The following is a 26,325-nucleotide window of genomic DNA, read 5'->3' as shown; positions in this document are numbered from 1 at the left end:
GGGGGGTTAATTAACGTCCCGCCCCCCGGGGGAGTAATTAAGGCTCTCTGCGTTAATTGCTGGTGTGCGGGGAGGAAGGGGTTAAACGGGGGATCATAGAGCGTGGCGGACTGACGGCATAGAGCGGCCCCGTGAGGGGAAGCGCTACTTCCGCATTGCGGGCGCATGCGTAGTGTACAGTGGAGGACCGGTGACCATAGAGAGTGGCTGACTGACGGCACAGAGTGGCTCCATGCGGAAAAGAGCTACTTCCGCGTTGTGCGCGCAGGCGCAGTGTAGCGCGGAGGACCGGCGACCATAGAGCGTGGCGGACCGCCAGCACAGAGCGGCTCCCCCCGCGCGCCTCCGGTCGCTTCCGCCCGCCTCGGGAGCCGCTTCCGGGCGGCGGCGGCGGCGATGCCGGAGATCCCGGTGCAGGCCGTGGTGTCGGCCACCAGCTCCGACCCGGTAAGGGCCGGGCCGGGGGGGCCGGGGGGGGGCTCGGGGACCCTCAGGGCCCCCCCCGGGGTCTCTCCGGTGCCCCCCGGTGCCCGTTCAGCCCCCCCGGTTCCGTCCCGTAGCGGCACCGGGCCGAGAACCTGCTGCAGCCGGACTCGGGAGGCCGCTGGAGGTCGGCGGCGGCCGGGGAGAAGCAGATCAGCGTCGTGCTGCAGGTGGGACCCCCCCGGGGCCTTCCCGGTACCGGGGGGGGGGTCTCGGTTACCGGGGGGGGGTCCCGGTACCGGGGGGGTCTCGTAACCTCTCCCCCCCCGCAGCTGGCGCGGGAGCAGCGCATCCACAGCGTTCACATCGGCAATGATGGCGCCGCCTTCGTGGAGGTGCTGGTGGGGGCGGCCGCGGGGGGCGACTTCCAGGTAACCCCCCCCAAATTAACGACCATCCCCGTTAATTAACCGCCTCCCTCATTAACTAACGCCCTCCCCCACCAATTAACCCCTTTCTTCATTAATTAATCCCCCTCCCTGAATACTTACACTCCTTTTCTCAACAATTAACCCTTATTAATTAGCTCATCTCCCTTGCTAATTAACTCCTTTTCCTCATTAATTAACCCTTTCTGTCATTAATTAACCCCTTCTCTTACTAATTAACACCCCTCTTTTTGCTTCACCCCCCTCCCTCAGTCCTTAACCCCCTCTCCTCCACACCTCACCCCTTCCTCTCACTAATTCCCCTCTCCCCATGACTAATTAACCCCCCGTGATTAATTAACCCCCTGCTAATTGCCCGCAGGTGCTGCTGCCCATGGCCGCCTTCCTGTCCCCCGGGGAGAGCCGGGCGGGCTCGGGGCTGCAGCGCGTTCGCCTCTTCGGCCCCGACGCCCTGGTGAAGGCGGCGGCCGAGCGGCCCTGGGACCGCGTCCGCATCGTCTGCTCCCAGCCCTACTGCCAGGTGACCCCAAAAACACCTCAAAAAAAACCCAAAACACGCCTGGGAACCCACAAAAAATGCCCAGGGACCCCAAAATACACCTGAGGACCCCAAAACCCTCCACAAAACCCACACAGGGGCCACAAAACCGCTCTGAAGGACCCCCAAACACCCATTAGGAAGCTCAAAAGCCCCCCATGAACACCCTGGGGAACCCCAAAAAACACCCAGGGACCCCAAAAACCATCGGAGACCCCAAAAGAACACCTGGGGATCCCAAAACCCCCCCACAACCACCCCAAGGACCCCCAGACACCCATTGGGAAGCTCAAAAGTCCCCCACGAACACTCTGGGGATCCCAAAAAACGCCTGGGGACTCCAAAAAAACACCTGGGGACCCCCAAAAAACATCCAGGGATCCCAAAAAACACCGGGGGATGCCAAAAACCACCACACAACCACCCCAAGGACCCCAAAACCCCTCATAAGGACCCCCAAATACCCCTTGGGAAGCCCAAAAGCCCCCCACAAACACCCCGGGGACCCAAAAGCCCTCCCAGGGACCCCAAAAAAGCCCTCGGGGGCAATTTGGGGATTTTCTGGCCTTGCCCCCCCGCCCTAATAATGTTTTGTTTGTGCCCCCCCCCAGACGCGCCCCTTCGGGCTCAGCTTCGTGCGCTTCTTCTCCCCCCCCGAGGGCGACGAAGCCGCAGCCGACCCACCGGTGAGCGCCCCCCCGACCCCAAAACCCCCCCCAAACTCCCCCCACCCCCTTCCCACCTCATAACCCCCCTGTTTTTTGGTGCCCCCCCCCAGGTGACGCGTTTGGGGCACTTCACGGTGCGCGAGGACGGGGGCAGCCCCCGCCGCCCGGGGGCCCTCTTCTACAAGCGCCCCCCCTCTCCGCAAGGTAACCCCAAAATGTGGCCCCCCCGCCCCAAAATCGCTCCATTTGGGGCCCCCCCTTGCAGCACCGACCTCTTTGCCCCCCCCCAGCGCCCCCCCAGGACCCCCCCGGGCCCAGCTACGCCGTCGCCACCCTCCAGGCCACCTCCAGTGACGCCGCCCCGCCAGCCCCACGGCCCCCAAAGGTGAGAACCCCCCCAAAAATGGACCCCCCAGCCCCCAAATCGGCTCTTTTTTTCCCCAAAATAGAGCCTCTTTCCCCCCAAAAAGGCCCCCCCTCACTGAAAATGGGCCCCACCCTTCCCCAAAATCAAGCCCCCTTCCCCAAAATGAGCCCGCCCCCCTCCCCAAAAACACATTTTTCTCTTCAAAACCATGTTTTTCTCCCCAAAATTAAGCCTGCGTTCCCAAAAATGCCCTCTCCCTCCCCAGAAAGAGCCCCCCCATCCTGAATGGACCCCCCCCCAAGAAAGGAAACCCTCCCTCCTCCCCAAAAATAGACACCCCCCTTCTCAAAACCACATTTTTCTCCCCCAAACCAGCCCCCCCTCCCCAAAAAGAGCCCCCCTTCCAAAATTAGCCCCCCACCTCCAAAATTAAGCCCCCCCCACCCAAAATTAACCCCCCTCCTCCCCCCCCCCCCCCCCATTTAACCCTTTCCTCCCCGCAGAGCCCGGCAGCCCCCCCGAAACCGGCAGCCCCCCCAAAACGCCGCCCCCCCCCTCCCTCCTCCTCCTCCTCCAAAGCCAACGGGGGAGGCGCCACCACCACCACCTCCCCCCCCGCCCCCCCCGGCCCCAAAAAGCCGCGGGGGGGGCCCGGCAGCCCCCCGCCACCCCCCCCAGGCTCGGGGGGGGTGCTGGGGGGGGTGGTGGTGGTGCTGAGCGGCTTCCAGCACCCGCTGCGGGGCCGCCTGCGCGACGCCGCCCTGGCCATGGGGGCCGCCTACCGGCCCGACTGGACCCCCGACAGCACCCACCTGGTGTAGGTAACCCCTTAACGAGGGCCTTAGGGGTTAATTAACCCCCCCGTGGTTAATTGTGGTTCCCCCCCCCCCTTTGCAGCTGCGCCTTCCCCCGCACCCCCAAGGCCGCCCGGGCGCGCGCCATGGGGGGGGTCGTGGTGGGCCCCGCCTGGATCTGGGACTGCCAGCGGCTGCGGCGCCGCCTGCCCTGCGCACCGTGAGCCACGCCCCCTCGGGGACACGCCCACTTAGGCCACGCCCCCTCGGGGACACGCCCGTTGAGGCCACGCCCACCCGTGGGGGGCATGGCCCATGGGTTTGGGGGGGAGGTGGGGAAGGGGAAGGGTGGGAGGCCACGCCCACTGGGAGGGTGGTGGGAAGGGCTTGGGGAGGCCCCGCCCATAAAGTGGGTGGGGATGGGGGCAGTTCTGTGCGTGGGAGGGGCTTCAGGGGGGAGGGAGGGGCTTCATGAAGTGGTGGGAGGGGCTTCAATGGACTAGGAGGGGCTTGCAAGTGTGGTGGGAGGGGCTTTGAAGCAGGGGGAGGGGCTTAAATGGAGGGGGAGGGGCTTAATTTGAATGGGTGGGGCTTCAACGGCTGGTGGGAGGGGCTTTAGGATGCATTGTGGGTAATCCTCCCCCCCTCCAGGTACCTCATGGATGGCTCCGCCTCCTCCGGCAGTGACGGGGAGGAGCCTGACGATGCCCCGCCCCCTCCCCGCCCTCGCCCCGCCCACAAGGTTTGAGGGGGCGGAGCTCGGGGTCCTTTGGCCCCTCCCCCACCCCCCCAACGCCTCCCCTCCCCCCCTTTCAGAGCCCCCCCACGGCGCAGCCCGGCCCCTCGGGGGGCCCCGGGACCCCCCCCTCCTCCTCCGACGGTGACGCCCCCCCAGGTAGGAGGAGCCTCGCGAGGCCACGCCCCCTTTTAGCCCCACCCAGCCCCCTTTAGCCCCGCCCCCTGGAAGCCACCACCCACCTCTGTCCACAGGGGACGACGCCGACGGGGACACTGAGGACGAGCTGCGGGGGTGAGGGCACGGAGCTACGGGGGGGGTCCCGGGGGGGGTCACAGGGGGTCAATGCCCTCCTGGTGACCCCCCCGTGTCCCCCCCCACCCCAGGGTGACGCCCGCCCCCCCCGAGGACGACCCCTACGGCGGCACCACCGACGAGAACACGGACAGCGAGGAGGAGCCCGTTCCCCCCCTGCCTGGTGGGACCCCAAAATTTGTGGCCCCCCTCCCAATTTTGGGACCCCTCCCCCTTCTGTATCCCCCACTGACCCCCCCCCGCCTTTTTTTTTTCCCCCTCCCCCCAGATTTTTTTGAGGACAAAACCTTCTTTCTCTACGGAGACTTCGAGGCCCCCGAGCGGCGCCTGCTGCAGCGCTACGTGACTGCCTTCGGGGGGTGAGGGACTGGGACAATCTGGGAGGGACATGGTGTAAACTGGGAGGGACTGGGACAAACTGGGACAGGGTGTACTGGGCTGGGAAAACATACTGGGTGATGCTGGGAGGTGATACTGGGTTGGACTGGGATTGCATGCTGGGTTGTTACTGGGAGGGTGCACTGGGAGCTGTTTCTGGGGGTTGTAACAGGAAGCACAGCTGGTCCATACTGGTTTCTACTGGTTTCTACTGGTGTGCAGGACACTGGCCGAGTACATGAGCGAGAAGGTGACGCACGTGGTGACGGCGCAGGAATGGGACGAGACCTTTGAGGAGGTGACAGCCCCCCCGGTGTCCCTGTGACCCCCCCGTGACCCCCTGGTGACCCTGTGACCCCCCCGTGACCCCTCCCTGTCCCCGTGTCCCCCCCCCCGGTGTCCCCACAGGCACTGGAGCTGAACCCGGCGCTGGCGTTCGTGCGGCCCCGCTGGGTGCTGCTGTGCGGGGAGCGCCTGCGCCCGCTGCCGGCCCAGCCCTTCGCTGTCGTGCCCCGCGCCTGAGCCCCGTGACATCATCGTGACGTCATCATGACATCGCTGCGACATCACTGGGACCTCATCGTGACGTCACCGCCACGGAACCGTGACCTCGCCCTCCGTTAGCCCCATGTTAGGGGCCAGGCCCCCACCTGGCTCACCCCCCCCAACCCCCTTTCTCTGTTTTGGGTCGTTTCTGCCCGAATTAAAGCAGTTTTGGTAAAAAGTTGGTGTTTCCTTGTGGCTCCGTGGACTTTGCCCTGGGGTGGGGAGGGGTGTGGCAGGGCAGGGGTTAACCCGTCCCCCAGCCCCACACCCAATCAGCAAACACCAGCCGGGCCCCCTCCACCAATCACAGCCCCCCTCGCTGTGTGTGACATCAGAGGGGGGCGGGGCCTCACACACACCCCTCAAGGTGCGAGGACAAAGGTCGGGCCCCGCCGTGGGGCTATGGCCCCTTTAAGGCGTGGCATCGCCGCTTTAAGGCGGGGCTTGGCCCCCTGTAAGGCGTGGCGTTGCCCTTTTAAGGCGTGCCTTGGTCATGTTTAAGGCGTGGTATCGCCCCTTTAAGGCGTGGCGTGGGCCCTGGAGGGCGTGGCGTTGCCCACTTAAGGCGCGGTGTGCCCCCCATTAGGGCGTGCCATCGCCCCTTTAAGGCGTGGCGTGGGCCCCTGCAAGGCGCGGCATCGCCGCTTTAACCCTTCTCCACTGCTCCCCACTTCCTCCCCCCCCGATCTCCGGTTCTTAAAGGGGCAACGTCCGCGTCCGGCGGCGGCGGGGGCGCGATGTGGTCGCGGTGGGGCCCGGCGCTGCGCGGAGCCGCTCGGAGCTACGGGACCGGGCGGCGGCTGCTGCTGCGGCAGGTGCGGGGCCGGGGGGGGGCCGGGGAGGCGAGAACCGGGGCAGGGCCCGGCCGGGAGCGGCTGGCGACGGCCCCGTTCCCTCCCCCCGCAGCTGTTCGAGCCCAGCTCCTGCACCTACACCTACGTGCTGGCGGACGAGGGCAGCCGCGACGCCGTCATCATCGACCCGGTGCTGGAGACCGTGCCGCGGGACAGCCGCCTGCTGCGGGAGCTCGGCCTCCGCCTGCGCTACGCCGGTGAGGGCCCGAGGGGGACAAGGAAAAGGGGGGGGCTTCCGCCTTCCTGGGGAGCCACTTCCGCTTTTCTGAAGGGGTACTTCCGCCTTTCTGGGGGGCACTTCCGCCTTCCTGAGGGATACTTCCGCTCACCTGGGGGCTTCTCGCATTTGGGTCCCCCCTACAACCGCTGCCCGGCTTCCTGGGTTCCCCCCACCTTTGTTTCCCCCCGTTTTTGGTGTCCCCCCCTCCATCTTGGAACCCCCCCCAAATGTTGGTTCCCCCCTTATTCAGGTCCCCCCCATCCCTGAGTCCCTCCCATTTGAGTCCCTCCCATCCAAAGTTCCCCCCTGATTTGGTTCCCCCCTCTCCCTGCTTCCCTTTACCCCTGGTACCCCCCCATACTTGGGTCCCCCCCTAATTTCTGTCCCCCTTTCATGGGGTCCTCCCTCACTAAGGTTCCCCCCCTCTCCTGCTCCCCCCAAACTTGGTTCCCCCCTCATTTGGTCCCCCCCTCATTTGTGTCCCCCTTCCCCAAGGTCCCCCCTTCACTAAGGTTCCCCCCCTCTCCTGCTCCCCCCAAACTTGGTTCCCCCCTCATTAGGTCCCCCCCTCATTTCTGTCCCCCTTTCATGGGGTCCTCCCTCACTAAGGTTCCCCCCCTCTCCTGCTCCCCCCAAACTTGGTTCCCCCCTCATTTGGTCCCCCGCTCATTTGTGTCCCCCTTCCCCAAGGTCCCCCCTTCACTAAGGTTCCCCCCCTCTCCTGCTCCCCCAAAACTTGGTTCCCCCCTCATTTGGTCCCCCCCTCATTTGTGTCCCCCTTTCATGGGGTCCTCCTTCACTAAGGTTCCCCCCCTCTCCTGCTCCCCCCAAACTTGGTTCCCCCCTCATTTGGTCCCCCCCTCATTTGTGTCCCCCTTCCCCAAGGTCCCCCCTTCACTAAGGTTCCCCCCCTCTCCTGCTCCCCTCAAGCTTGGTTCCCCCCTCATTTGGTCCCCCCCTCATTTGTGTCCCCCTTCCCCAAGGTCCCCCCTTCACTAAGATTCCCCCCCTCTCCTGCTCCCCCCAAACTTGGTTCCCCCCTCATTTCTGTCCCCCTTCCCAAAGGTCCCCCCTTCACTAAGGTTCCCCCCCTCTCCTGCTCCCCCCAAACTTGGTTCCCCCCTCATTTGGTCCCCCCCTCATTTGTGTCCCCCTTTCATGGGGTCCTCCCTCACTAAGGTTCCCCCCCTCTCCTGCTCCCCCCAAACTTGGTTCCCCCCTCATTTGGTCCCCCCCTCATTTGTGTCCCCCTTCCCCAAGGTCCCCCCTTCACTAAGATTCCCCCCCTCTCCTTCTCCCCCCAAACTTGGTTCCCCCCTCATTTGGTCCCCCCCTCATTTGTGTCCCCCTTCCCCAAGGTCCCCCCTTCACTAAGGTCCCCCCACCCCTTGGTCCCTTCCCCATTTGGTTCCCCCCTCATTCGGGTCCCCCTTTTCCTGGGGTCCCCCCTCACTAAGGTTCCCCCCTCCCTTGGTTCCCCCCTTATTTGAGTCCTCCCGTCCCCGAGGTCCCCCCCCAATAAGCTTCCCCCCACCCCAGTACCCCCCATAACTGGTTCCCCCCTCATTTGGTTCCCCCATCCCTGGGGTCCCCCCATCCCCGCTCCCACCCCCTCCAATTCCCTCCGCCCCTCTCACCGGTGCCCCCCCACCCCGTGCCCCCCCTGGTGCCGCAGTGAACACTCATTGCCACGCCGACCACGTGACGGGCTCGGGGGCCCTGCGCGCTGCCCTGCCCGGCTGCCGCAGCGTCATCTCCCGGGCCAGCGGTGCCCGCGCCGACGTCCTGCTGGAGGAGGGCGACACGCTGCGCTTCGGGGCCTTCGTGAGTGCCGGGGGGGGCGTTCTGGGGGGGTCTGGGGGTTTTTGGGGGGTTTGAGGGGGGATTTGGGGGGCTGGGGGGATGTTTTGGGGGATGGAGGGGAAATCTGGGTTCTACAGGGGGAGGATTGTGGGGGGAGGCACGAAATGAGGGATGGGGGCAATGTGGGGAGGTAAAAGGGGGGGGTTGGGGATACCCCAGGTGCCCCCCCCTCATTTTGTGTCCCTCCCCCTCTCCCCCCACAGGCGCTGGAGGCGCGGGCGAGCCCCGGGCACACGGACGGGTGCATGACCTTCGTGCTGGACGACCACTCCATGGCCTTCACGGGCGACGCGCTGCTCATCCGGGGCTGCGGCCGCACCGACTTCCAGCAGGGCAGGCTGGGGGGGGAACTGGGATGGGCTGGGAGGCACTGGGAGGGTTTTGGGGGAGCTGGGAGACATTGGAAGGGACCAGGGAGGGTTTGGGAGGGACTGAGAGTGACTGGAAGGGCACTGGGAGGGACTGGGAAGTACTGGGAAGGACTTGGGGGGCACTGGGAGGCACTGGGATGGGACTGGGTGGAACTGGGAGGAACTGCGGGGCAATGGGAGACATTTGGGGGGAACAGGAAACTGGGAGCACTGCACTGGGGAGTCCCCACTGGTTGCCATGGTAACCAGGGATGACGGTTGCCATGGTAACACCCCCAATTCCCCCCCCTGCCCCCCCCAGGCTGTGCCCGCACCCTGTACCGCTCGGTGCACGACAAGATCTTCACCCTGCCCGACCACTGCCTCGTCTACCCCGCGCACGACTACACCGGTGAGGGGGGGGAGGGGCCTGGGGGGGGCTGAGGGGGAGGGGGAGGGTGTCACGTGACCCTGCCCCCCCTCCTGACCCCCCCCCAGGGCAGACGGTGTCGACGGTGGGGGAGGAGCGGAGCCTGAACCCGCGGCTCACCCTCAGCGCCGAGGAGTTCGTCCGGGTGATGGACGGGCTGGGGCTGCCCCGGCCGAAGCTGATGGGTGGGTGGGGGGCAAAAAGGTTCGGGGGGGGGGCAAAAAACTCGAGGGGGAGGGCAAATAAATCGGGGAGGGGTAAAAAAAATTGGGAGGGAGGGAAAAAAATGGGGGGTGGAGGGGAAAAATGGGTGAGGGGGTAAATAAAAGGGGAGGGGAGAAAATGGGAGGGGGTAAAAAAAGAGTTGGGGGGGTAAAAATATTGGGGAGGGGGTAAAATAATGGGGAGGGGGTAAAAAAAATGGGGGGGAACCAATGGAGGGGTGGAACCATGCAGTTGGGTTTTGGGGGCAGGGGGGACCCTGAGGGTGGCGCACCGGGTGCGTCGCTCTTTGTGTTCCCCCTCCTGGGGCCTCACTTCCGGTTCCGCCCCTTTGCCCCGCCCCCAGACGTGGCGGTTCCGGCCAATCTGCGCTGCGGGATCCAGGACGTCGCCGGCTAGCCCCGCCCCATGGCCGGATTAGGCCACGCCCCCTGGCTGGTGGAGGCCCCGCCCCCTGGAGGGGGGAGGCTCCGCCCCCTTGCGGTTTCTGTGCTGTGATTGGTGGAAATAAAGAGAGACTGGGATCCCTGGTGGCTTCTGGGGGGCGGGGCCTGGAGGGAGGGGGCGGGGCCTCGAGAGTTATGGGCGGGGCCTGAAGAGGCAGGGGTGAGGAAAGCTGGATGGGGGCGTGGCCTAGATTGAAGGGGCGTGGTCTGTGCGTCGGGGGCGTGGCCTAATGGGAGGGGGCGTGGCCTGGAGTGACAGGGAGTGGTCTAGAAGGGAGTGGGTGTGGCCTGAATGAAGGGGGCGTGGTCTGGATGCAAGGGGCGTGGTCTGTAGGGGCTAGCCAGAGCTAGGGGGCGTGGCCTGGTGATTTGATGGGCGAGGCCTGGGAAGGGGCGTGGTGTTCCCACGGGAAAACCCGCCCACTGCCGCGGGGGCGTCGGCGCTCCCCAGGGCGTGGCCGCGTGGGTGCTGACGTCATCAGGCCCCGCCCCCTCGGTGCTGCCCCGCCCCCCCCTCCCCGGTCCGAGCCGAGCGGAGCCGCCGGGTGCCGGGGGTGCAGCCCCTGACCCCTGACCTCTGACCCCTGACCCCTGACCCCGGCCCCTCCCCATGGTGCAGCGCGGCGAGGGGGAGACCCCGGCCCCCCCCGGGGGGGGGGAGGAGAGCGGCGGGGTGAGAGGGGGGGGCACTGGGACGGACTGGGGTATACTGGGGGGGCACTGGGAGGCACTGGATGGACTGAAGGGGCACTGGGATAAAATGGGATGGGCTGGGAGGGCAATGGGATATACTGGGGGGGCACTGGGAGGCACTGGGACAGACTGGGGGGACACTGGGAGGCACTGGGACAGACTAGAGGGGCACTGGGACAAACTGGATTGGGCTGGAGGGGCACTGGGAGGCACTGGGATGGACCTGGGGGGGCACTGGGAGGCACTGGCGGGGCACTGGAGGCATTGGGAGTAATAGGGGGGGCACTGGAATGAACTGGGACAGACTGGGGGGGACTGGGAGACACTGAGAAGGGACTGGGAGGCACTGGGAGGCACTGGGAGTAATGGGGAGGCAGTGGAATGAATTGGGACAGAGTGGGGGGGCACTGGGGGGTACTGGGGGGTAGTGGGATGGGACTGGGAGGCACTGGAAGGCTCTAGGAAGGGACTGAGAGGCACTGGAACAAACTGGAACAAACCGGGGAGGCACTGGGGGACACTGGGAAAGGACTGGGAGACACTGGGGAGAGACTGGGAGACACTGGGGAGAGACTGGGAGGAACGGGGGGGGGGGCACTGGGCCAAACTGGGTCAAACTGGGAGGCACTGGGGGGGGGGGGCTGAAGGGGCTGCCGGGGAGCACGGCACAACTGGGGGGGGGGGCACTGGGAGGCACTGGGATATACTGGGAGGGGGCAGCGGGGGGCGCTGGGGCTTCCTGTGGGGGGCAACTGGGCCTAACTGGGAGCAACTGGGCCTAACTGGTGTCCCCCCCCCCCCCAGCCCGAGCCCCCCCGGCCGTGGCCGCGCTACAGCTGCGGGTGCAGGGGCTGAGCCTGCAGGTAGGACCTTCCCCCCCCCAAAAAAAAACCCGAACCCCCCCCAAAAACCCCCCCCGGACCCCCCCAAAACCCCCAGAAACCCCCCCCGGGGTTCCCCTCCCCACCCCTCCCCAAATCCCCGCCCCTCCCCCTCCCTTCCCCTCCCCCCCCCTCCCGGCCGGACCGGTTGGGTTGGGGAGGGGCGGAGGGGGGGGAGGGGGGGGAGGGGGGGGCCCCGCCCTGCCCGGGGGGGGAATTTTAATTTTAATTTTTTTTTATTTTATTTTATTTTTTTGGGGGGGGGGGGGGGGATCCCAGCACCCCTCCCCCCACTCATTTTGTGCCCCCCCCCCCCCCCCCCCCAGGGAGACCCCCCCGGAGGAGGAGGAGGAGGGGGCCGCAGGGACCCAGGTGGGTGGGGGGGGGCAAATGGGGGGGGATTTTTTTTGGGGGGGGGGCACGGGGGGGGTTGGGGGGGGGAAAGGGATTTGGGGGGGTCTGGGGGGGGCATGGGAGGGGCATAAAAGGGGGGGTTGGGGGGGCACAAGGGATTTTGGGGGTTGGGGGGCTGGGGGGGGCACAAGGGGGGGGTGGGGGGGCAAAAAGGGGGGTTTGGGGGGTCCGGGGAATTGGGGGGGGCGGATGGGAGGGGGAGCCTTGGGGGGGGTGTTGGGGACCCCCCTTTAACGCCCCCCCCAAAAAAAAAATTTAATTTAATGCCGCAGGAGCCGCCCCCGCCCCCCCCCGCCCCCCCCAGCGGCCGCGGGGGGGGGGGCAGCAGCGGGGACCCCCCCCCGGGGGGGGGCAGCCAGGAGCTGACCAAGGTGGGGGGGGGCGGATTTGGGGGGGGGAGGGCAAAGGGGGGGGGATTTGGGGATGGGGGGGGGGTTGGAGGGATTTTGGGGAGGTTTTGGAGGGATTTAGGGTTTTTAGTTTTTTTTTTCGGGGGGGGGGGATTTGGGTTTATTGGGGGATTTTTGGGGTGGTTTGGGGGGATTTAGGGTTTTGGGGGGGGTTATTTTTTTGGGGGGGGGATTTGGGGTTAGTGGGGTGGATTTTGGGGGGGGGACTTGGGTTTGGATGGGGTTTTGGAGAAGATTTTTGGGGAATTTTGGGGTGGTTTTTTTTTGTGGGGGTGGACTTGGAGGTGTCGCTTTTTTGGGGGGGGCTTTGGGGGGCTCTCACCCCCCCCCGGTCCCCCCGGCCCCCCCCAGCTGATGTTCACGCACCGCACCGACCGGAGCCTGATCCTGCTCAGCCCCCACCAGCGCGACCCCCCCTGCGTGCTCGCCCTGCGCAGCTCCGTCCAGGTGGGGACCCCCCCCCGGGCACCCCAAAAACCCCCCAGACCTCCCCAAATCACCCCAAAGACCCCCCCAGACCCCCTCAATTCCCCTTGACTCCCCCAGGCCCCCCAAATTCCCCATAGACCCCCCCAGAGCCCCCCCAATGACACTTAGACCCCCCCAAATTGCCCCATTGACCCCCCCCAGCCCCCTTCAATTTCCCTTAGACCCCCCAGGCCCCCCCAGATAACCTCAGACCCCCCCAAATTACCCAAAGACCCCCCCCAGGCCCCCCCAGTTCCCCTTGGAACCCCCAATCCCCCCTCAAATACCCCTTAGACCCCCCCCAGACCCCCACAAATTACCCCATGTACCCCCCCCAAAACCCTCATAACCCCCCTTAAATCCCCCCCCCCAAATTTTGCCCCCCCCCAGGGCGCCTTCGGCCTGCAGCGGGCCAGCAGCCTGCCCCGGCGGCGGGGGGAGCGCGGGGCCCCCCCCCCGGCCCCCCGACCCCGCTCCCACCACGGCCACGGTGAGGGGGGAGGGGTTGGGGGGAGAATTTGGGGTCAAATTTTTTTTGGGGGGGTGTTGGGGGCACAGGGAGGTCCTGGGGGGGGATGGGGGGGGCATTGGGTGATTTTGGGGGGGGTCCCAGAGGGATTATGGGGGATCTGGGGGCGGGGGGGGGCATATTTTGGGTGTGAGGGGGTATTATGGGATGTGGGGGGGTATTTTGGGGTGCGGGGGGGGCAGTTTTCAGTCTGGGGGGGGCATTTGGGAGCTGACGTGCCCCCCCCCAGGCATCCTGGCCCTGCAGCTGCCCCCGGGGGGTCTTGACGCCGAGTCCTACAGGTGAGAACCAGCCCCCCCTCCCCCCCTAAATGCCCCCCCCTCCCACTAAATGCCCCAGACCCCCCCCCAAATTGACCCCCCCCAATTTATTTCCCCCCCCCAGCGCCTGCCTCCACCTGGCCGAGATGCAGCGTCGGGTGCGGGAGGCGCTGGCGGAGCGCGAGCGGCTGCTGAGGGCCCGGGTAGGACGGGGGGGGACAAAATGGGGGGGGAAGGAACCGGGGGGGGGTCCACGGGGCTGGGGGGGGCCCCCAAGGGTGGGGGGGAACCAAAATGAGGGGCGGAACCAAGTGTGCGGGGAGCGGTTGCCGGGGGGACGCATTTGCGGGGCGCACCGGGGGGCCAAGGGGGACACAGCCCGAGGGGGCGGGGCTTGGAGGGGGGGGCTTGAAGGGGGCGGGGCTTGGCACCTCCTCACCCCTCCCGCTGCAGGAGGCCCGGAGAGCCGCCAAGGCCACGCCCACTCCAGCACAGGCCACGCCCACGCCGGTCAATGCCACGCCCACTCCGGCCCAGGCCACGCCCCCTCCAGCTCCAGCTCCGGCCCCGCCCGAGCCTGAGGTGAGACCAGTGCTCCCAGTAAGGCTCCCAGTGCTCCCAGTAACCTCCCAGTACTGCTCCCAGTGCCTCCCAGTACGGCTCTCAGTGCTCCCAGTAACACCCCAGTGCTCCCAGTAAGGCTCCCAGTGCTCCCAGTAACACCCCAGTGCTCCCAGTAAGGCTCCCAGTGCTCCCAGTAACTCTTCAGTGCCCCCAGTCCCCTTCCCAGGGCTCATTTTCCCCTATTTTGGGGCCAATTTTCCCAATTTCGGGGTGATTTGGGGGGCAATTTTCCCCATTTTTTAGGTGATTTCCCTGTTTTGGGGTCTATTTCCCCCATTTTTGTGTCGATTTCCCCCCTTTTTGGGCCAATTTTCCCCATTTTTGGTCCAATCTCCCCCATCTTGGCGCACATCTCCCCCATTTCGGGGCCGATTTTCCCAATTTCGCCCCGATTCTCCCCATTTTTCGCTCCCCCCCAGGCGTGCGTGGACCTGGCGCGGGCGCTGCGGGCGCGGGGCCACCGTCCGGAGGCGTGCGGGGACGTGCGGGTGACGGCGGGCGCGTGCCGGGGGCCCCTCACCAAGATGGGGGGGCGCATCAAGACCTGGCGGCGCCGCTGGTTCCTGCTCGACCCCCGGCGCCGGCTGCTGGCCTACTACGGGGGTAACTGGGAGCACTGGGAGGGACTGGGAGGGGCTCGGGGGGAAAATGGGGGTGTTGGGGGGACATGGGGACATGGGGACATGGGGGTATTGGGGGGACTGGGGGATACTGGGGGGACTGGGGGGGCTGGGGGAACTGGGGGGTACTGGGGGGACTGGGAGGGACTGGGGGGGATAAGGGGACATGGGGACATGGGGGTATTGGGGGGACTGGGGGATACTGGGGGGACTGGGGGGGACTGGGGAGACTGGGGGGTACTGGGGGGGATAAGGGGACATGGGGACATTGGGGTATTGGGGTACTGGGGGGACTGGGAAGAACTGGGGGCGATATGGGGACATTGGGGGGACATTGGGGTATTGGGGAGGGGACATGGGGACATCAGGGTACTCGGGACTGGGGGCAACTGGGGGGACTGGGAGGGACTGGGAGGGACTGGGAGAGACTGGGAGGGGAAATGGGGACATGGGGGCCCCATGGGGTGACCCCAATCTCCCTGCGCCCCCCCAGACAAGGAGGAGACGAAGCTGAAGGGCGTCATCTACTTCCAGGCCATAGAGGAGGTGTACTACGACCACGGGCGGGCGGCCTGCAAGGTGGGGGGGCCGGGGGGGTGATATGGGGCCGGGGGGGGTGATATGGGGTCGGGGGGGGGCTGTATGGGGCCAAGGGGGGGGCACTTGTGGGGCTGGGAGGCTGTGGGGAACATCTGGAGAAGGTGCCTGTAGGGTTTGGGGGGGCACCTACGGGGTTTGGGGTGGGATCTGTGGGGCCGGGGGGGTTCCTATGGGGCCGGGGGGGTTTTGGGGGGGTTGTGACCCTATGGGGTGCCCCCCCCAGAGCCCCAACCCGCGGCTGACCTTCTGCGTCAAGACCTACGACCGCCTCTTCTGCCTGGTGGCCCCCAGCGCCGAGGCGCTGCGCATCTGGATGGACGCCGTGCTCACGGCCGCGCGGGGCGACGACCCCCCCTGACCCCAACCCCCCCCCACCCCAAAACCCCCCCCCCGGACCCCAAAAAGACCCCTCCCAACCCCCCCAAACTCAATACCCCACCCCCGACCCCAAAACCCCACCCCAAACCCCAAAACCCCACAAGAATGGGGCCATCAGGACCCAATGGGGGACCCCAAAATCTCGTTGCCCCCCCCCAGTGGGGCACCAGGAGGCCTCGGGGACCCCAAAACCGGACCCAAACACCCCAAGTTCCCGCACAGAACCCCAAAAGTGCTTTGGGACCACCAGGATCCCACCGGGGCACCCCAAAAATGGGACCGAGACCCCAATGGCGCCCCCCCAGAAGCCCCCAAACCTCCCCAAAACCACACAGGGACCCAAAACCCCCCAAGGGATCCCCCAAACCCACACAGGGACCCCAAACACCCCCCGGGGACCCCAAATCCCACCAAAGCCCACCGAGAACCCACGGGAGACCCCAAAATGCCACCAACTTCCCCCAGAATTACCCCTCCCGAAGCCTTAAAGGATTTTGGGGATCCCCCCCCAGTGTGGGGCAGGGGCGCTGTGTATTTATTAAAGACTTTTTTTCAGAGAAAACCCAATTTTGTTGTTTTTTTCTTGGAGGGGACGCAAGAAGACACCGAGGCCCGGTCCCACCACAGCCGTTTATTGGGGGCGGTTTTGGGGTGCCCCATGAGGGGAGGGAGGGGAGAAATTTTGGGGTTCCCCCCCCATGGCCCTGCCTGGGGGGGGTGGTGGTTGGGTTTTGGGGTCCCCCCCTCAAAGCAGGGCCAGCAGCAGGAGGGGGAGGAGCCACCCGGGGCCCCCCATGGCATGGCCGCCATCCACTGGCAGCTTCACGCCCGTTTTCCGCTCCCAGTGGCCCGCGGGGCGCCCGGTGGCCCTACCGGCATCACCGGCGGCCACCTTGGGGTCAACGGTGGCGGTTTTGGGGTCAACAGCAGCGGTTTTGGGGTCAACGGCGGCCGTCTTGGGGTCAACAGAGGCCCCGTTGGCCTTGGCGGCGTTGACGTTGACGTTGGCCAAGTTGACGCTGGCATTGACCCTGTTGGCGCCGCCGTTGGCCCCGTTGGCTGCCGTGGTGGCCCCCTTGCTCTCGGTGGCCTTGGTGGCCCGGCCGGCGGCCACGTTGGCCTGGGTGGTGGCCCCGTAGGCCTTGCCGGCCGTCCCGTTGACCTTGGTGGCCAACACGGCCGTCCCGTTGGCCAACACGGCGGCCCCGTGGGACCGGGAGGCGGCTCCACCGGGGCGCCCTTTGGCCTCCTCGGCGCTGCCGTTGGTTGCGCGGGCGCTGGCGGCCATCTTGGCGTCATCGTCGGCCTTCTTGGCGCCATCATCGGCCTTCTTGGCGTCATCGTTGGCCCCCTTGGCGTCGGCGTTGGCCCCCTTGGTGGCGTGGGGCGCGGGGGTGAGCGCGTGGCCGTGGGGCAGCAGCTCGAGGCGGGGCAGGTCGGGGGCGAAGAAGGTCTTGTTGGCCAGGTGGCGGTTGCAGAGGTTGCCGGAGCAGCAGGAGCCGCGCAGCGCCACGGCGCCGCCGTCGCCCCGCGCCGCCTGGGTGCAGCTCTCGTCCCGCACGCAGCCCCGCACCTCGCGCCACAGTGACACCGAGCCTGCGGGCACCCATGGGTGTCAGCGGGGGGGTGGCGGGCCCCACGGGGTGATTGTAGGGTGATGGGACCCATGGGGTGACCACCAGGCCCCACAGGGTGACTGGAGGGGTGATGGGACCAGCAGGTTGACCAGTAGGCCCTGTAGGGTGGCCATGGGGACTGGCAGGCCCTATAGGGTAGACCAGTAGGCCCCACAGGATGACTGGGGTGATGGGACCAACAGGGTGACCAGTAGGTCCTGTAGGGTGGCCATGGGGACTACCAGGCCCTATAGGGTGACTGTGGGGTGATGGGACCCATAGGGTGACCATCAGGCCCCACAGGGTGACTGGGGGGTGATGGCACCAACAGGTTGACCAGTAGGCTCTGTAGGGTGGCCATGGGGACTGGCGTGTCCTATAGCGTGACCACTAGGCCCCACAGGGTGACCGGGGGATGATGGGACCCATAGGGTGACCAGCAGGCCCTGTAGGGTGACCATGGGGACTACCAGGCCCTATAGGGTGACCACTAGGCCACTAGGGGCACTGTAGTAGCCACTAGGCCCCATAAGGTGACCAGTAGGCCCCACAGGGTGACCAGTAGGCCCTGTAGGGTGACCAGTAGGCCCTGTAGGGTGGCCATGGGGGCTGGCGGGCCCTATAGGGTGACCACTAGGCCACTAGGGGCACTGTGGTAGCCACTAGGCCCCATAAAGTGACCAGTAGGCCCCACAGGGTGACCAGTAGGCCCTGTAGGGTGGCCAGTAGGCCCTGTAGGGTGACCAGTAGGCCCTGTGGGGTGACCAGTAGGCCCTGTAGGGTGGCCAGTAGGCCCCGTAGGGTGACCAGTAGGCCCTGTAGGGTGACCAGTAGGCCCCATAGGGTGACTATAGGGACTACCAGACCCCCATAAGGTGACCCCTAGGCCCCATAGGGTGCCCCCCAGGCCCCATAGGGTGCCCCCCAGGCCCCCCAGGGCCACCAAGTCAACCTCCACGCTGCCCCCCCACCCCCTAAATCCACCACAGCAACCACCGGGCTCCCCAGGCCCTCCCCCTCCCTACCCCTCTATAGGGTCACCCCCAGGCCCTATAGGGCCACCACGGCGGCCATGACACCCCCAGACCCCCCGGGGCAACCACGAGGCCTCAGGCTCAGCCCAAAGGGGAGCCCCCATGGGGTCCCTATGGGGACCCTATAGGGTTACTATGGGACCCCCCCCCCAATATAGGGCCCCCCCCGTTGCTCACCCAGTGTCAGGGTGACGTTGCCATGGAAACAGCCCCGCAGGTCGTCGTAGCATTGCACCACGCTGCTGTTGTCGGGGGGGCACGGCCCCTCGGGGGGGCACCCGTAGCACCAGACCCCGTTGGGCACCCGCGCGCTCTCATTGCCTGCCAGGCGGGGTGCGGGGGGGGGGGGGGGGGTGTCAGGGACCACCCCCCAGGGACCCCCCAACCCACCCAAAGGGCCCCCAAAGCCCCCACACATGCACCCCAGAGCCCCCCAGTTGCCCTCGGTTGCCTCCCAGAAGACCCCAGACCCCACCCAAGACCCCCAAAGTGCCCCCAGACCCCTCCAATGCCCCCCCAGACTCCCCCAATGCCCCCAGACCCCCCCAGACCCCTCCCAATGCCCCCCAGGCCCTCTCCAATGCCCCCCAGCCCCCCCAAATGCCCCCCAGCCCCCCCCAAATGCCCCCCAAATGCCCCCCAGCCCCCCCCAACGCCCCCCCAAATGCCCCCTAACCCCCTCCCCAACCCCTCTGATGCCCCCCAGGATGCCCCCCCAGCCCCTTACCGGGTAGGGGCAGGGCCCCGTCCCCCCCCAGGGGCAGCTGCCGGTTGCAGCCCCCCTCCCCGCACTGGCGGCGCTGGGCGAAGACCACGAGGCCGAAGAGCTCCAGGGCCCGGTCGTTGGCCCCCACCTGGCCCCGGCCGCAGCCGCGAGCCCCCAGGGCGAAACGGCCATGGCCTGGTTATGGGGAGGGGGGGGGAGGGGTCACGTGACTGCTGTGACACCCCCCCCCCCCAAAAAAAAGTGACCCGACACCCCCTCCCCATATAGACACCCACCCACCACAGGACCCCAATAACGGCCATGGAGGGGCCCCAAAACTCACCCAGGGACCCCCCAAACCTCCCCAGGGACCCCCATAACCCACCCAGGCACCCCAGTACCCAACTTGGGACCCCAATAACCCACCCAGGGACCCCAATAACCCACCCAGAGACCCCAAGAACCCACCCAAGGACCCCAATAACCCACCCAGGACCCCCATAACCTCCCCAGGGACCCCAATACCCATATTGGGACCCCCATAACCCACCCAAGGACCCCCATAACCCACCCAGGGACCCCAACACCCACCCCAGGACCCCCAAGACGCCCCCCCAGCCCCCCCCCGACTCACTCCAGGTAACGGCCGCCAGCCCCTCGGCGCAGACGTTGCTCTCGGCGTCGCAGGTGACGTTGGTGGCCTCGCGGCAGCCCCCGGCGTCCCCCCCACAGCTCAGGCACTGCAGCCCCACGGCGCCTGCTGGCCCCACACGCGTGGGTCCCGGCCCTGCCCCACGCCGCGCCCCCACACCCGTGGGGTGTCACCGGCCCCACCCTGCCCGTGGGGCGGCGTCCCCCGGGACCTGTCCCAGCCTGTCCCACGGCGCGCCCCACTGACACCCCACGGCCCCAGCCCCACTGATTTACCCCCCCTCTCCCCCCAGCCCCTGATTTACCCCACAGCCAGCCCCACAGCGGCCCCCCACACCCCGCTCCTGCCCCATAGATTCCGCCCCATCGTCCCCAGCCCCCTGACACCCCCCTGACACCCCCCCAGCCCCACAGCCCTCGCCCCACAGCCCCCTGACACCCCCCTGCCCCACATCCCACTGACACCCCCTGCCCACCCCACAGCCCCCTGACACCCCTCTCGCCCCACATCCCCCCCACATCCCCCTGACACCACCCCCCTGCCCCACATCCCCCTGACACCCCCTTGCCCCTCTTCCCCCTCCAGCCCCACACCTCTCACCCCACAGCAGAGCCCCCCAAGCCCCTGCCCCACACCCCCAGCCCCCCAAATTCCGTCCTGTCCCCCCCCCATACCTGGCAGCAGCAGCAGCAGCGGCAGCAGCCGGGGGGCCCCCCCCGATGCCCGGCCCCACATCCCGGCCCCGTCCTGGCCCTGCCCGTGCCGTGGGGCGCTGCCGCCCCAAATTTATGGCAGCGCTCAAGGGTGGGGCAGAGGTGGGGGGCCCCCGGGGCTCCCCGCCCCATAGCGCGGCCCACGGCACCCCACGGGCTCCCTGCCCCACGGACATCCCACGGCATCCCCGCCCCATAGGCCTGCCCCATAGGCCTGCCCCATTCCATTGCTAGCCCTGATCTAGCGCCCTGCCCCATAGCCTTGCCCCATAACCCTGCCCCATAGCCCTGCCCCATAGCTCTGCCCCACAGCCCAGTCCGGAAGTGGGGAGCCACTGAGTCACCCCCAAAACTGAGTCACAGCCCCGGGGGGGGTGGAGGGGGGGGGACCCGCCCTGCCCCACATGGGACCTGGGTGCCCGGACCCACAGCACAGGTGGCGGCGTAACAAATGAAGATCCTTTAATTAATTATAAATAATGAAGCTAATTAAGGGGGGGACGGGGGGAGAGCAGCAACGGGGGGGATCCAGTTGTGGGTCTGGGGTCTCCAGTGTGGGTCTGGAGTCTCCAGTTGTGAGTCTGGGCCCCCAGTTGTGGGTTTGGGGCCTCCAGTTGTGGGTCTGGGGGTCCAGTTGTGGGTCCGGGGCCTCCACTTGTGGGTCCGGGGCCTCCTACGCGTGGGGCACGGCGAGGGCGAGGAGGAGGAGGAGGCCGAGGCCGATGCCGCGCTGGGGGGGTGCGGCGGCGGAGGGGGGGTCCCCGGGCAGGCGGTTGCAGAAGGAGCCCTGGCAGCACCGGGGGGGGCCCCCCCGCTGCCCCCCCCCCAGCCCCACGGGGGTCTCGCACCACAGCTCCGAGGCGCAGCCCCGAACCAGCCAGGGCTCCCCCGAGGGGCCTGGGGGGGTGTGGGGGGGGAAGTCAGTGCTGGGGGGGGGCACCAGCCCCATAGCGACCCCCCCAGCACCATAGGGGGGCCCCAGATCTATAGGGACCCCCCCAGCCCCATAGGGGGCCCCCAAATCCATAGAGAACCCCCCAACCCCATAGGGACCCCCCAGCCCCATAGGGACCCCCCTATGGATTCCTATAAGCCCCATAGCAGCCCCCCCCAGCCCCATAGGGACCTCTGGCCCTATACAGCCCTATAGGGACCCCCTAGCCCCATAGGGACTTCTGGTCCTATAGAGCCCTATAAGGACCCCCAACCCCATAGGGACCCCATAGAGTCCCCCAGACCCATAGGGCCCCCACCCCATAGAGCCCCCTGCCCCATAGGGCCCCCAGCCCCATAGAGCCTCATAGGAGCCCCCAGCCCCATAAGGACCCCACAGGGCCCCCCAGCCCCATAGGGACCCCACAGGGCCCCCACCCCACAGCCCCCCCGTACCGTAGGTGTCGGCCAGCACGCAGTGGGTCAGGCCCCCCCGGCAGGGCAGCGCTGTGGGGCGGCAGCCGTGGGGCGCGGGCCCCTCGCACGCCCAGCACTGCAGCCCCGAGGGGGGCGGCTCGGCCTCTGCACCAGTATGGACCAGTAAGAACCAGTGCCCCACAGGGCAGGACCCCCTGCTCCCCCCCAGCTGCCCCCCAGGTCCTCCCCGTCCATCCCAGTCCCCTCCCAGTGCCCCCCAGTGCCCCTCAGTCCCCTCCCAGTCCCTCCCAGTGCCCCCCAGTCCCCTCCCAGTCTCCCCCAGTGCCCCTCAGTCCCCTCCCAGTCCCTCCCAGTCCCCCCCAAGTCCCTCCCAGTATATCCCAGTCCCCTCCCAGTACCCCCCCAAGTCCCTCCCAGTCCATCCCAGTCCCCTCCCAGTCCCTCCCAGTGCCCCCCAATCCCCTCCCAGTCCCCCCCAGTGCCCCTCAGTCTCCTCCTAGTCCCTCCCAGTCCCCCCCAAGTCCCTCCCAGTATATCCCAGTCCCCTCCCAGTCCCCTCCCACTCCCTCCCAGTCCCTCCCAGTCCCTCCCAGTCCCCTCCCACTCCCTCCCAGTCCCTCCCAGTCCCTCCCAGTCCCCTCCCAGTCCCCTCCCACTCCCTCCCACTCCCTCCCAGTGCCCCCCAGTCCCCTCCCAGTGCCCCCCAGTCCCCTCCCAGTGCCCCTAGTCCTCTCCCAGCCCCTCCCAGTGCTCCCAGTGCTCACCAGTTCCGCAGTGGGTGCTGTTGCAGCAGCGCACCATGTGCAGGCTGTGCCCGCTCTCGAAGCCCAGCAGCCCCCGGCAGGGCCCGGCCTGGCCGCAGCCCCGGATCCGATCATCCCCGGGCTCTGAGGGGGGGGGACACGGGGGGGGGGGTCAGGGCTGGGACCCCCCCCCTCTGGGGACCCCAGCACCCAAAGGAGCCCCCTCAGGGGTCCTCAGGAACCCAACGATGGCCCCAAAGACCCCAAAACCCCATGAAGTCACCCAGGAACCCCCAGGACCCCCCCCCAGGAACCCCCCCGGACCCCCCATAGTGACCCAGGACCCCCCAAGACCCCCCCAGGACCACCCCTGGACCCCCCATGGTGACCCAGGACCCCCCAAGACCCCCACCCATTACCCCCAGGACCCCCCCAGGACCCCTCCAGCCCCCCCATGGTGCCCCAAGACCCCCCAGGACCCCCCCAGGACCCCCCAGGACCCCCTCCAGCCCCCCATAGTGACCCAGGACCCCCCCCCAGGACCCCCCCTGGTGACCCCAGGACTCCCCCAAGACCCCCCTGGACCCCTCCGGACCCCCCCAGGACCCCCCCGAACCCCCCAGGACCCCCCAGGACCCCCCAGGACCCCCCCATCCCCACCTTCGCCCCCCAGGCGCGTGGTCACGTCCAGGCAGACGTCCCCGGGGCGGGGGCAGCGCAGGGTGAGGGGGGGGCGCCCGCAGGAGCCGTCAGCGGCCGAGCAGGAGGGGCAGAAACGGGGGGGGCTGGGCGGGGGGAGGGGCTCTGGGGGGGGTGGAGGGGGGTCACATGACCTCCTCAGCACCCCCCCACACACCCCACCCCCACCCCAAATCCCTGTCCCCGTGGGGGACCCCAAAGTCACTGCCCCTATGGGGGACCCCAAAACCCCCCCCCGCCCCTATTGGGGACCCCCAATGGCACCGTCCCCATATTGGTGACCCCAACACCCCCACCCCTATGGGGGACCCCAAATCCTCTGACCCTATTGGGGACCCCAATGTCCCTGACCCCATGGGTGACCCCAATATCCCTGTCCCCATATTGGGGACCCCAGCACCCCCACCCCTATTTGGGACCCCAATGTCCCTGTCCCTATGGGTGACCCCGCCCCATATGGATGACCCCAACCCCATTATCCCCCTATGGGTGACCCCAATACCCCCCACACCCTATTTGGGACCCCAGTACCCATGACCCCATAGGTGACCCCAACCCCACTGTCCCCATATCGGTGACCCCAATGTCCCTACCCCTACTGGTGACCCCAATATCCCTGTCCCCATATTGGGGACCCCAACACCCCCACCCCTATTTGGGACCCCAATACCTCTGACCCCATTGGTGACCCCAACCCCACTGTCCCCATATCAGTGACCCCAATGTCCCCGACCCTATTGGTGACCCAATACCCCTGACCCCACAGATGACCCCACCCCCTAGGGGTGACCCCAATGCCCCTGACCCCACAGATGACCCCACCCCCTAGGGGTGCCCCCAACCCCCCCCCGGCCCCATTTGGGGTCTCACCGCGGGGCCGGGGCCGGTTGCAGCGCTCCCCCCCGCAGCGCTCCTCGCTCAGGGTCACGGCGCGGCCGCGGGACAGGAAGGTGACGGTGACATCGGGGACCCCCGGCACCGCGCAGCCGCGCTCCTCCCGCCGCAACACGCGGCCCGACGCTGGGGGCGGGGCAGGGGTCAAGGGTCAGGGGTCAGGGGTCAAGGGCTGGGGTCAGGGGGTCGGGGGTCAAGGGTGTGGGAGGAGGGGACAGGGGTTGGGGACGTGGGGGTGGAGGATGGGGACGTGGGGTCAGGGGTCGGGGACATGGGGTCAGAGGTCAGGGGTCAAGGACTTGGGGTCAGGGACTTGGGGTCAGGGATCAGGGGTCAAGGATGTGGGGTTGGAGGTTGGGGACGTGGGGTCAGGGGTCAAGGACTTGGGGTTAGGGGTCAGGGGTCGGGGATGTGGGGTCAGGGGTTGGGGGAACATAGGGTCAGGGGTCAGGGGTCAGGGGTCAGGGATAGGGGACACGGGGTCAGGGGTTGGGGGTCAGGGAGATGTGGGGTCAGAGGTCAGGGGTCAGGGACTGGGGGTGGGAGGTCAGAGATCAGGGCTTGGGGACGTGGGGTCAGGGGTCACCAGGAGGTCAGGGGTCAGGGGTCAGGGGTCAGGGGTCAGGGGTCCCTTACCGTCGGTGGTGCTGAGCAGGGTGGAGCGGCAGCGCTGCTGGTGGGGGGCGCAGAGCACGGGGGCACAGAGCCCCCCCTGGCACTGCTCACACTGCAGGGAACAGGCTGGGGGGGGCGGGGGGGGCACGGGGGTCACGGGGGGGTCACGGGGGGTCACGGGGGGTCATGGGGGGGTCACGGGGGGTCATAAGGATGTGGGGGGGTCATGGGGATGTGGGGGGTCACGGGGGCGGGGGGGGTCACGAGGGGTCATGGGGATGTGGGGGGATCATGGGGGGGTCACGGGGGGGTCACGAGGGGGTCATTGGGGCGTGGGGGGGTCACGAGGGGTCATGAGGGGGTCATGGGGGGGTCATGAGGACGTGGGGGTGGGGGGGTTATAGGGATTGGGGGGGCCATGGGGGGGCTACAGGACCGTGGGACCCCCGGGGCTATTTTGGACCTGGGGGGGGGTCCCATGATTGGGGGGGGGGGCTCCATCCGGCCCTGATTCAGCAGCAGGAAGCTGCCCCCCCCCCCCCTTTCCCCCCCCCATCCCAGTCCAGCCCGGCCGTGATTCACCCCCCCCGCCCCCCCCCCCCCCCCCAGCTCCGGCCACTTCCTTCCTGACTCAGCCCCCCCCGCTGGGAGCGGCCGGGGGGGGGGCAGAAAAAGGTGGGAAGGGGACACAAAAAATGGGGGGGGGGGGCACAGAAAATGGGGGGGGGGGCACAAAATGGGGGGGGTGGTAAATTGGGGGGGGAGCGGGGGGTGGTAAATTGGGGGGGCTGGGGGGGGGATAAAGGATATGGGGGGGGGCACCGGACACTTGGATCTGGGTGTGGGTAACGGGGGGGGGATAAAAGGGGGGGGGGCACAGATTTGGGGGGGGTCCCCACGCCCCTATAGGGACCCCATTGCCCCCCCCCCACAAAGGGGCTCTGTGGGGGACCCCATTTCCCGCCCCCCCCCCCAATAAATTCCCGTTATCCGCGGGTTCCCCCCAGCTGCCCCCCCCCCCTCCAGGTGCCCCCCCCACTTCCCGGACCCCCCCCCCCAAATTTTTGCCCCCCCCCCCCCGTACCTGGGACCAGCAGCGCCGCCAGCAGCGCCCACCCCCCCGGGGCCATGCCCGGACCCGAACCCGCGACAGGAGCGAAATGGGGGGGGGGGGCACGGGGGGGGAGGGGCTAAAGCAGGCCCCGCCCACAGCCGGCCCCGCCCCCTCGGGGGGGGCACTTCCCCTTTTTTATTGTTTGGTTTTTGGGTTGGGGCAAGTTGGGAAATGGGGGGGGAGGGGGAAAAAAGGGGGGGGGAAAGGAGGGGGGTAAACGGGGGGGGGGGGGAAAATGGGGGGGGTGAAAATGGGGGGGTAAAAGTGGGGGGGCATAAAAGGGGGGGTATAATTGGGGGGGGCGTAAAAGGGGGGTAAAGGGGGGGGGGCATCACTGGGGGGGGCAAAATTGGGGGTGAAATAAAAGGGGGGGGGGCTCAGCCCCCCCGGCAGACGCAGCCCCGCTCCCATCACTTTTATTGCCTTGGTTATTTTTTTTTTGGGGGGGGGGCACAATAAATACGGGGGGGTCAGCGCAGGGCTGGGAGGAGGAGGAGGAGGAGGAGGAGGAGCGGGGGGGGGGGGCGCGAGGCCGAAGGCTCCCGAGGCCGCCTGGGGGGAGGGGGTGCGGGGGGGGTGCGGGGGGGGCCCCACCGTGACCGGGAAGGCGCCGGCGGGGGGGGGGCCGCGGGGGCGGCAGCGAGAGGGGGGCGGCGGGCGGGGACCCCCCCCCCCGGGGGCTTTGTCCCCAG

The 26,325-nt window shown here is 67.7% G+C and overlaps 5 protein-coding genes across 5 annotated transcripts; 3 read left to right on the top strand and 2 right to left on the bottom strand.

Moving 5' to 3' along the window:
• The first annotated feature begins 50 nt into the window (after positions 1-50).
• On the top strand, positions 51-5,392 carry XRCC1 (X-ray repair cross complementing 1). The gene is made up of 16 exons (XM_082785576.1): positions 51-447; positions 561-653; positions 756-854; positions 1,234-1,392; positions 2,022-2,096; positions 2,189-2,282; positions 2,369-2,463; positions 2,949-3,262; positions 3,343-3,459; positions 3,891-3,981; positions 4,056-4,134; positions 4,230-4,269; positions 4,362-4,453; positions 4,559-4,649; positions 4,891-4,966; positions 5,077-5,392. The coding sequence occupies exons 1-16, from the start codon at positions 397-399 to the stop codon at positions 5,188-5,190; spliced, it is 1,680 nt and encodes a 559-aa protein (XP_082641702.1). The 5' UTR covers positions 51-396; the 3' UTR covers positions 5,191-5,392.
• Positions 5,393-5,769: 377 nt separating this feature from the next.
• ETHE1 (ETHE1 persulfide dioxygenase) lies at positions 5,770-9,671 on the top strand. Its single transcript, XM_082785578.1, has 7 exons — positions 5,770-6,029; positions 6,121-6,265; positions 7,964-8,112; positions 8,355-8,484; positions 8,824-8,913; positions 9,000-9,116; positions 9,500-9,671. The coding sequence occupies exons 1-7, from the start codon at positions 5,952-5,954 to the stop codon at positions 9,550-9,552; spliced, it is 762 nt and encodes a 253-aa protein (XP_082641704.1). The 5' UTR covers positions 5,770-5,951; the 3' UTR covers positions 9,553-9,671.
• A 2,179-nt stretch (positions 9,672-11,850) lies between these two features.
• PHLDB3 (pleckstrin homology like domain family B member 3) lies at positions 11,851-16,014 on the top strand (the record flags this gene model as incomplete). Its single annotated transcript, XM_082785575.1, has 9 exons — positions 11,851-11,958; positions 12,349-12,444; positions 12,856-12,955; positions 13,224-13,275; positions 13,379-13,457; positions 13,708-13,836; positions 14,298-14,481; positions 14,992-15,077; positions 15,322-16,014. 9 exons carry the CDS (start codon positions 11,851-11,853, stop codon positions 15,454-15,456), a joined length of 969 nt encoding a protein of 322 aa, XP_082641701.1. The 3' UTR covers positions 15,457-16,014.
• Positions 16,015-16,099: 85 nt separating this feature from the next.
• Positions 16,100-20,329, bottom strand: LOC309891193 (uncharacterized protein; the record flags this gene model as incomplete). Its single annotated transcript, XM_082785574.1, has 5 exons — positions 16,100-17,072; positions 18,304-18,447; positions 18,854-19,027; positions 19,467-19,589; positions 20,218-20,329. The coding sequence occupies 5 exons, from the start codon at positions 20,327-20,329 to the stop codon at positions 16,222-16,224; spliced, it is 1,404 nt and encodes a 467-aa protein (XP_082641700.1). The 3' UTR covers positions 16,100-16,221.
• Positions 20,330-20,641: 312 nt separating this feature from the next.
• On the bottom strand, positions 20,642-25,669 carry PLAUR (plasminogen activator, urokinase receptor). The gene is made up of 7 exons (XM_082785573.1): positions 25,604-25,669; positions 24,541-24,645; positions 23,881-24,030; positions 22,972-23,115; positions 22,333-22,455; positions 21,587-21,712; positions 20,642-21,094 (listed from the first exon to the last, which is right to left on the bottom strand). The coding sequence occupies exons 1-7, from the start codon at positions 25,647-25,649 to the stop codon at positions 20,871-20,873; spliced, it is 918 nt and encodes a 305-aa protein (XP_082641699.1). The 5' UTR covers positions 25,650-25,669; the 3' UTR covers positions 20,642-20,870.
• Between the last annotated feature and the right edge of the window lie 656 nt (positions 25,670-26,325).

Source organism: Aythya marila (genome assembly GCF_965140915.1).
Source record: "Aythya marila genome assembly, contig: HAP1_HAP1_SCAFFOLD_53, whole genome shotgun sequence".
Taxonomy (NCBI): Eukaryota; Metazoa; Chordata; class Aves; order Anseriformes; family Anatidae; genus Aythya; species Aythya marila.
This window is presented reverse-complemented; position numbering and strand designations above follow the sequence as displayed.

What these genes read in the sequence shown, in the direction of transcription:
- XRCC1 (XM_082785576.1), top strand. Translation starts at nt 397, where the DNA reads ATGCCGGAGATCCCGGTGCAGGCCGTGGTGTCGGCCACCAGCTCCGAC. An exon ending in AAGCCGCAGCCGACCCACCG is followed by an intron (nt 2,097 to 2,188) that starts GTGAGCGCCCCC and finishes GCCCCCCCCCAG; the next exon opens with GTGACGCGTTTGGGGCACTT. An exon ending in TACGTGACTGCCTTCGGGGG is followed by an intron (nt 4,650 to 4,890) that starts GTGAGGGACTGG and finishes ACTGGTGTGCAG; the next exon opens with GACACTGGCCGAGTACATGA.
- ETHE1 (XM_082785578.1), top strand. Translation starts at nt 5,952, where the DNA reads ATGTGGTCGCGGTGGGGCCCGGCGCTGCGCGGAGCCGCTCGGAGCTAC. An exon ending in CCTCCGCCTGCGCTACGCCG is followed by an intron (nt 6,266 to 7,963) that starts GTGAGGGCCCGA and finishes CTGGTGCCGCAG; the next exon opens with TGAACACTCATTGCCACGCC. An exon ending in CCCCGCGCACGACTACACCG is followed by an intron (nt 8,914 to 8,999) that starts GTGAGGGGGGGG and finishes ACCCCCCCCCAG; the next exon opens with GGCAGACGGTGTCGACGGTG.
- PLAUR (XM_082785573.1), bottom strand. Translation starts at nt 25,649, where the DNA reads ATGGCCCCGGGGGGGTGGGCGCTGCTGGCGGCGCTGCTGGTCCCAG. An exon ending in CAGCACCCACTGCGGAACTG is followed by an intron (nt 21,713 to 22,332) that starts GTGAGCACTGGG and finishes ATACTGGTGCAG; the next exon opens with AGGCCGAGCCGCCCCCCTCG. An exon ending in CGTGCTGGCCGACACCTACG is followed by an intron (nt 21,095 to 21,586) that starts GTACGGGGGGGC and finishes ACACCCCCCCAG; the next exon opens with GCCCCTCGGGGGAGCCCTGG.